We start from the raw sequence: 9,227 nt of genomic DNA on the forward strand, positions 1-9,227 counted from the left end.
AGGTTAACGTCAAGAGGCAACTTATTTCAAACTAGCTCACAACTCCGAGGTATAAGTTGTAGTGAGTCTTTTGACCACTAGCTTTGGAGGAATGAACTGCCATTTCAATTTGAGTACATATTTGCCACATATAGTTTGAGCTCACACTTTATTTCTTTGGTTCACTTCAAATGATTCGTAAAGTAGTTTTCAATTGTTAGACCTTAATTCAATTTCATAATTATTGTAGACTTAAAATAAATATAAATTTACCTCAACACATTAAAAATTTTACTTAGCGAATTCAAATTTACTAGACCAAGCCAAGTGTTTGGATTGTAATAAATAAATGACATTGCTCTATCCGTCCCGCTCTATATGGCTGTCTTTTTTTTTTTTTTTAGTTTGTCGAAGAAAGAATATCATTTTTACTATTTTGATACTTGTTAAATCTTATTGTTCTCTTGTACAAGACTTTGAGTCTCATTTTCCCTCATTTAATTATTTGTTGCAAGGAAAATTTTGATAATTTGCATATATTTAGCTAAAGCATCAAATGTTTTTCTTTATATCTCAAATTTCATGTGCATTTAGACACTATCAAATTACACATAGAATGAGACTAATGGAGTAAGACATTTGGTGAAGTCTATTATGAATAATGGGCCCTCTATAAAACTATTTAGGCTCGAATTCTGGGAGCTGAAAAGCCCACTTAATGAAGGAAAAATCTCACTTTATACCCATTAAGCCCAAACTATTTATCCTTTAATACCCAAGCCTAAAGTATTTATTTTTCTTACCTATGCAGCCCAGACTATTTACTCGGCCCACCTATTAGCTATTTGCCTTCGTATTGAAGTACATAGTGTTAAAACATCCACCTTCATTTTTGCAAGGTTACTTAGTAGCTATTACAATCTGATAACTAAATAATTTAGTCTATTTTTATTTTAAGTAGCACATACAATTACTTAATATATTAAGTTTACCAGATATGATATTTGTGTGTGTATGAAGACCCACCATTGTTGAGCTTGAAGCTACTGAATTTGAAATTTTATTTTAAAGATTTATTGTTTGATTCGATGTGGGTGCTATAAAATATTGCTTATAGTACCTTCGAGTAAGCTTCCTAGATTTGAATTTTTATGTGTATTTGAATATCCACCATTGTTGGGCTTGAAACTCTTGAATTTAAGATTTTTATTTTAAAGATTTCTTGTTTGATTCGAAGTGGGTATTATTAAATGTTGCTTAAAGTATCTTCTAGAAGTTCATATTGAAATTTGATCATAGTTTGAGCTGATTTGAAGTGATTGAGATCGATTTTTTCAGCTGAAAATCAAAGAAGAACACAATTACCAATAGTATACTGTTACGGTATACAATATGCTGTAGGAGTATATAACTATACTGCAATAATATACTGTATAGTATACAATATACTACAATGATATACTATAATAATCGAAGAAGAACACAGTTACTTAACAATATATCGCTAAGGTATACAATATACTATAGGTGTATATAGCTATATTGCAATAGTATATTGTTATAGTATACAATATACTATAGTGGTATACTATAATAATATATAATATGCTGCAACAGTATGCTGTAATAATATACAATATACCATAATAGTATACTTCGACTGCTATTTATTAAATCATCTAGGTGCTATTATGCAAAGCTAAAGTCATGGTTATAGTAACATTATACTGTTATAGTATACAATACAATATAACAATATACCGTAATAAATAAGTCATTTTTTAATTTTTCCAACTAGGTCCTTACAAATATTTTCTTAAATGAATTTTTTGATGGAATTCCATGAAAATAATATTCATTGTATAAGAAGTAGTTGTCGAAAGACATAAAATAATAATATGAAAAAAAAGGAAACTAAAACAAAAGTTCAATGAATTAGAAAAGGAATGCGAAATTTAAAAAAATAAACAAAAGGAAGAAAAATAAAAATAAAAAGTGAAAAGAAACGAGCCAAAAAATATATGAACAGAAAAAAAAGAAAAAAGGAAAAAGAATAAAAAATAAAAGGAGAAACGAAAGAAAAAAAGAAAAAATTATCCACAAAAGCTACAATGGATAGGACGAGTAATTGGTTTGGTATGTAGAAAAACTAATGAGTAGGCAAGGGTAATTAATTTAGTTTTGGGATCTTTACACAAATAGCCGGTCATATTTATTATTTACCTTTTTTAGCAAACTTTTTGGATTTATATATATATATATATATATATATATATATATATATATATATATATATATATAATACATAAATTATGCATATATTATACTTTCACCGGCTATTTTTAGTTTAAGTGATTGAGTGGGGGCTATTTGGGTTAATTCTTCTTTTTTGTAGGTAAAGCTATAAAACTCCCCTTCATTAAGGCCGAACTCCACTAGTAACCCAAATTGGGCCCTGCATTGTTCTTTAAAGCCCACCTAAGAATCTGAATTCCACGCGCGCAGTTGTCACGTGCATATCGCGCTGAGCACCCAAAACACACACACACACACACATCACACAAACACACACACTCTCTCTCTCTCCTCTACATCTCTCGCAGTGCAAACCCTAAGACCTAAGCTCGATCTCAAGTCTCGTATCGGAGCTGCTACTTTTCCCCATTTCTGAAGGATTTTGATGTTTCATACAGTACAATTCCGGTTTAGCGTTTATTGCTGAGATAGGGTTTCCAAGTTGCTAAAATGGCGGAGGCTTCGAGCTCTCGAATTACAATTACGCTAGGACGCAGCGGTCAGGTAGTTCCTTTTTTGAAGTTTTACTTATATGCTTAAGAAATCGCAACGAAATTCGGAAATGGAGAAACGATGCAGTTTCATCAGCTTTTGTATGAATTTTTAATTATTTTCGTGTTATATGTACAAATGAGGAAGTGATTAATTATCTGGAAATGTTCTGTTATTATTGTAACAGAGAGTTATGCTAAAGAAGTGAATTTATCTTTGAATGTTACCTTTTAAAAAAGAAAAATTGCTTACCTTTTCAAAAAAAAAAATAATAAAAAAAAATTGAATTTATCTTTTAATGTTTTATTATTAGGTTGGAGGGGATAGTGTTATGTTATGGAAAAGGTGTTACGGAGCTGTTGTTGAGTAATTCAATTTTCATTGTGACAATGTTTTGATTTTGGCTTTTCATGTGTGAAAGGTGGTAAAGAAGGCAGGGTCTATATTAGGTCATCCCTTTCCTGATTCAGGACCAGCAGTTGGGAGCAAACGGTCTGTCAGAGATAGGCTAGGTACCACTGCAGATTCAACAACAGAATTCAATAATAAACGGTAAACTCTCCATTGTTTTCCTCGTAATCATTTGGTTGTGTGATTTGATCTTTTTGAAAGCTTGAAACTAGGAAAGTATGTTTTAGCTTGCATGTCTATTGGTGTTATTTTTTGAGCTCATAGTGATATTAAAACATTTTATGAGTGGGAGAAAACTAATGATTGTAAATAAATTTCAATGTAATTTAAATACTTAACCAAATGTTCAGTTAGTTTTGTAGTCTAATAACAACAACAACAATAAACCCGGAGTAATCCCACAAGTGGAGCCTGGGGAGGGTAGTGTGTACGCGGTCTTACCCTTACCATATGAAAGTAGAGAGATTGTTTCTTATAGAGACCCTCGGCTCAGGGGAAACATAGTCACATTTTTGTAGTCCAAATAGTGAACCAAAATTTCCTAGTGTATGGAGTGAGGTGATTGCTATACTTTTGTTAGAGTAAATTATATGTTCAGCATTTACACACAATATCAACATTTCATTTTTGCAGTCAGCGAGGAGATGGAAGTAGATTGAGCTCTAGTTCCTATAGTGGCATTGATGGTAATAATTGCACTGCTTCTCCACTGTATATTCTTGTTTGTTAATATACATCCAAATTCAAGATTGTCAATTGTGTTCCTTATGATTTAATGAAGATGCGCGGCTTGGTAAAGATGACCTGCGATATAAAATCATGCGGAAAACTGTACTTGACCGAGGTCAAAGCAACGGCCATCAGAATGGGGTGGATCTTCGTGATTTCCTTTCAAGGCCAGCTCAATCTTCAACAGCAAAACCTAGTTTGCTACAGCAGATCCCCGAGCTGAGGGATAATAGACCACGAGTACCTGAGCCAAGGGATAATAGACCGCGAGTACCTGAGCCAAGGAATGATAGACAGCGAATGATTGATTCAAGAGGTTCTAGACAATACTTACCTGAAATCAGAGATTCAAGACAGTACATACCTGAAGCCAGGGATTTTAGGGGGCACCGTCCTGAGCTAAAGGATGTCAGGTATAATACACCCGAGTCAAGGAGTTTGAGCATACTGGGACGCGCTTCCTCCACAAGAAATGCAGATGCTTTGCCACAGATGGAGTCGATAAGAAATTCTTATTCCCCCTGGACACTGGATCGTTTAAGGCGAAAATCACCAGATGGAGTTGTGAGTTCTTCTAGAGGTATCTCACCACCAAGGAGAGGGGAGGAACTGCAGAGAAGAACTCCAGTCATGCCTTATGATGACCCGAGACTCGGTTCATACACAAGGAAAGATGTCTCTGAGTTTTCACGCCCCATGACTTCTGCAGCTTACCCGTCAAATACATCCCAACCTGCTGGACCTGGAAAGACTGTTGCACCATTGCGTGCCCCAATTCCACAGTCGCGCAGTCTAGTGCAGAAAAGTTCATATGCAGTACAATCTACTTGACTTTCTACTTTTTCTTTGTTTCCTCTTTTACTGAAATTTCATGTTCAGATCTCTTATAGCTTAGATGATTATATGGTGAGATTTTTCTAGTGGTAATCAAACATCATATTTATCCTATTTCCAGGGCTGCAAACTATTTCTTCCTTTCAAGTATGTGACCTCTGATAATTAAGTGTTATTCTGCATTACTTCCATACCGGCATTAAGTACAACAGATTCTCATAAACATCAAGTTGTTTGCTTGTAAAAACATATCTTTCTTCATTCTTAGATAAGAGTTGCTAAAAGGAAAATGGTTAACCTTTTCTAAAGAAGAAAAAAGAAAGAGGGCCTTGCTTTTATATAATCATCTGTTATCCATTCTTGAGAATTATGTGAAATATACCTTTTTGGATATTTGTTGGCTCTTCCATAAGCTGTGGTTTTATTCTTAACGATGCATTTTGGTGTTTGTGTTCTTTGCACCAAGACTTTATTCTTTAATAAATTGTTCACCTATCAAAATAGATGAACCTTACTGGATCTTGCAATTTTTTGGATAGCTGTAACTATGGTAGCTTGTATTCTCAAATTCCTGTCCAAGATAAAATGCAATATTTGGCTAAAAACATGATTCAACATGTCTACTTTCTGGTGTGAAAATTTAGGCCATAGCCATGTCTTGGAAAAATTCATATTGAGTACGATGGATAAATGATTGGAGGTTAAAAAGAACATAAAAAGTTAAAAAGAATTTGGTTCACTGGTCACTAAATTTTCATTTTCTTCCCCTCGATGCAGGTTGAGGATCAGCCTACTGTTGATAGTTTTTTGCACTCGTTGGGTCTAGACAAGTATGCTATCAATTTCAAGGCTGAGGAAGTAAATGTCCTTCACCTTCTAGTATCGCTTTTCAGTTGCAACATTATTGATTTATTAATCTCATCTTTGTTAATATTAAGCATCAGTTCATGTTTAAGATTAAAACTCGAGGCATGCATGTAATTGAAATGCTTTATGCCATTAAAACTCTGCAATATCTATTGTCCCCAAAATTGTAGAAGATTTAAACAGCTCGTATTCAGTTATGAGATCTTGTGGATTGGGATTTGCATCCAAGCTACTCGATATGGTTGCTTAGAATGTTGAAGTCTTACAAAATTAGAGAGTTTATACCTACTTGATGCCACAAGTGTGCGAAGAAAATACTGCCTTTCTAAACCATCTGACGTTCTGGTTCTGGTTAGCCAGAAATTTGTACTACTTTAGGTTTCCGATTTTTCAATTGATATATCAAACTTCAAAGTTCATTTTATCCAAGGAACAATGAAATTTCCCTGCTTCTGCCCCATAAAGTTGGCCTAGATCAGGCGAACGAAGAATGGTAAATGAGTAGTTGTTTTATGGTTAAAGTAATTATATGCTTTTGTAGTTCAGATAGAAACTAGTGTTTGTGGGTGTAAGGATTGTAGTCAAAGTATTCCAACAGATACCAAGTTCATATTCAGAATGTAGTAAATATTAGAACAGTTGGGCAAAAAAAAAAAATTAAGAATGTAACATTCTTCTTTTGTAGCTAGTATGAGGGCAGAATACCAGAAGATAGAACTGTTAAGGTTGGTCCTGGGGGAGCTAAAGCTTTAAGAAACACACCTTATTTGCAATGTGTTCGCGATGTACATTTGTGACTGGACTAGTGGATTCAGAAGTAGAATTTGACAGACTTATGTGTTGGACGATAGGATTAGGATGAACTAGGTGTGGGTGACTTCTAACTTCTAAGAGAAAGTAAAAATGGCAAGCAACTTGTAGAAAGGTGGACTCCTTGCCGGAGAAAGGGCATGTGATATTTTCAGTGCATTGGTCCAAGGAGTAATGCTAACACGAGCCTATCCTCGTCAAAAGCCTGGTTACTGCATTGTGTATATGTATTGGACGAGCTACTACAATACTTGGAACTTTTGCGGCATGGGGTTAAAATTTGAAATTTGGACAAGCTTGACATTTAGGTGAGGATTGTGTTGAGGTTGCCGTTACTGTAGTACTATTTGCAGCTGTGCTGGCTGTGACTCCCCACTCATAAACGTGTACCTTCATGTCAAGTTTAAATGTGAATGTCTTTCATGTATGGGAAGTCATACAAGAGGGTTGATTTAGGAGCATCTGTTCATGTTTTCTTTTGTTAGACTCAGTTTGCTGATATGATTCGGTCCTTAAACTCAGTTTACTTTATTTCTTGTCACTAATGTGTTAATGCGTCATTTTTTATTGAATTGTTGATGAATTGCGGGTGTAAATTCTTTTCAGCTATTATACATATTTACCTTGAACTGTGCTGCAGGTGGATCTGTATTCATTGAAGCAGATGGGTGACAATGATCTGAAAGAGTTGGGAGTACCCATGGTATGCTCTTATTAAATGCGATATTTGATCTATTCTTGGAGACCTAGTGTCTCAGTTGAATGCTCTGGATTTTGTTGTGCGTGTGAATGTTTCTTTTCTTCATGTTCCCACTTTTTTCTTTTGGGGTGTTCACGGTCATAAATTTTCTGATTTGCCTTTTCTGCTTAATTGAATTCCTTTTTTTCCTTGTGTGGCACTTATATGTCCAAACTCTCTTTTAAGCTATCTCGAAATAATTTTACCTTCCGACTAGGAAATATTTAAAATATATTACATGATACAAGAGTTACAGCGGACCATTTTCGCAATTACAACTTCTTCTTTAACCAGTTTCCGGAAACAAAAAAAAAATGTCGATCCGCGTTTGCACCGTCAATGTATATTATAATTACTAAGTGGAGAAGTATAGAGCGATGGGCCCATTATCCATAGAGTTTTCGAACCGTGCGGCCACTACCCCTAGGAGATTTCTTAGTTATCCAAAAATCATGTATATTATAATTACATGTATCGATCCTTCTCCTAATAACTATATAAAATCAAGTAGTCATTCATTTGGAAAGAGAAAGCATGACTTATCTTCTCAGATGACTTTATAATGAACTGCCCTCCCTCTGTTAGAACCTTGAGAAAAGTGAGCAGGAGAGCATTCATGCTTACAAAGAGAGAGACAGAGGGAGCTCAGGGGCCTTTCTTTTGTCTTCAACTGATATTCTCGGCCCAACATCCACGATCCTGTGGATGTAAGTCAGAGGAAAGTGACTCTGGGGAAGCATTTCCACATGATGACATATCTATAGTTTGGCATGTGTTATAATGTACCTGTCTTTACCCTTTTGCTTTATTGGTTTAGCAGTTCTGAAATTATGGTTTTTTTCACTCCTAGCTTTTCTGAAAGAGATGCCTAAAATTGTAGGGTCCGAGAAAAAAGATTCTGCTTGCCCTAGCATCCCGTGCCAAGAGACAAAGTATGATTACGTGAACTGATGCAATTCAGATGCATATTGGAGCTTTGATGCAAAAATCATGAGACCTGAAGTGAGATCATGCAACTCTTCAGAAGCCTTATAGAGCATGTATTTCCTTCTCGTTCTAGCTGGACGAGCAATGAATATGGATCAGTTGTTAGATCCCCTTTGTCAATTCTGTAGTTTTCTATACAGGGCAAAATATTTTGCGGAAAAAGTCTCATTCTTTTGTTGTGTCACTGATTTTGCCTTCTCTTCTTTGTGATCCTCATTATTTTGGAATTACATACATATAATTCCGAAGCATTAGCGGGTAGCTTTCTTTTTTATTTGAACTGTGAAAGATATGGGAAATGAGCCCGCTGCCACATGCGCATATATTTGTCTGGTGAAGTAAAAATCTTTTGAATACGTTGATGCGCTTGTTAAAGTAGGGTGTGCAAAGCGTCTTGCAAGTATGCTTATAAGTTAGGTTGGTGGCGGATTTTTCTGTCTCCTTTTTGTTTTTTCCTTGTAACTTCTTTTGGGGTCTGGGATAGGCCCGTTTATGGGAGAGGAGAGGGTAGAAGATGAGAGGAGCCCTTCTTGGAATTTGAACCTTGTTCCTAAGTTGATAAAGGGTGATGTCGTGGCCACTTTGTTTTTGTACCGTTTCTTTTTTTTTTTTTTGGTTTTGGGGGGGGGGGGGGTAGATTAAGTACTATATGTTAATCTAGATCCGTCTTTCTGCAGAACTACGTGATCTTTGAATTTTCTTCTTTTGAGCAATTGGTCAATGTAGTGGCGAGGACGAATTTGGGGTTCTGGAACTCCGGATATTGCACTTCTCAAGTCACTAGGGTATCACCAGGTCATTTGACATTGCTTTTCCATTTTACAGAGGGGTCGTTTGATAGGATATATTAGGAAAAATAATATATGTATTAGCTTTAATATTAATAATTACTTCTTTGGTAGTGTTTTTAACCTATGTAAAACGGATACTTGTATTAGTTATATATCCTATTCAGTACTATTCTTATACATAGCAAACTGTGACATTAGCAATATCATGATTTTAGCACGTGGATAGCATGTATAGAAACATAATTGCTCTTTCAAATATTTTTCAAATCCTTTCCAACGAATGTGGAGGGTAT

General features: G+C 35.1%; 1 protein-coding gene across 1 annotated transcript; it reads left to right on the plus strand.

The window, feature by feature from the left end:
- The first annotated feature begins 2,475 nt into the window (after positions 1 to 2,475).
- Positions 2,476 to 8,417, plus strand: LOC107793165 (uncharacterized). Its single transcript, XM_016615448.2, has 7 exons — positions 2,476 to 2,778; positions 3,188 to 3,318; positions 3,811 to 3,863; positions 3,959 to 4,722; positions 5,518 to 5,598; positions 7,058 to 7,120; positions 8,037 to 8,417. Exons 1-7 carry the CDS (start codon positions 2,725 to 2,727, stop codon positions 8,100 to 8,102), a joined length of 1,212 nt encoding a protein of 403 aa, XP_016470934.2. The 5' UTR covers positions 2,476 to 2,724; the 3' UTR covers positions 8,103 to 8,417.
- The last annotated feature ends 810 nt before the right edge of the window (positions 8,418 to 9,227 follow it).

This window comes from Nicotiana tabacum, chromosome 24, assembly GCF_000715075.1.
Source record: "Nicotiana tabacum cultivar K326 chromosome 24, ASM71507v2, whole genome shotgun sequence".
NCBI lineage: Eukaryota > Viridiplantae > Streptophyta > Magnoliopsida > Solanales > Solanaceae > Nicotiana > Nicotiana tabacum.

Bases quoted from the DNA above. Each gene is read 5' to 3' on its own strand.
- LOC107793165 (XM_016615448.2), top strand. From the start codon at position 2,725: ATGGCGGAGGCTTCGAGCTCTCGAATTACAATTACGCTAGGACGCAGC. The intron at 3,864-3,958 runs GTAATAATTGCA...GATTTAATGAAG, and splicing joins TTCCTATAGTGGCATTGATG to ATGCGCGGCTTGGTAAAGAT. The intron at 4,723-5,517 runs GTACAATCTACT...CCCTCGATGCAG, and splicing joins TGCAGAAAAGTTCATATGCA to GTTGAGGATCAGCCTACTGT.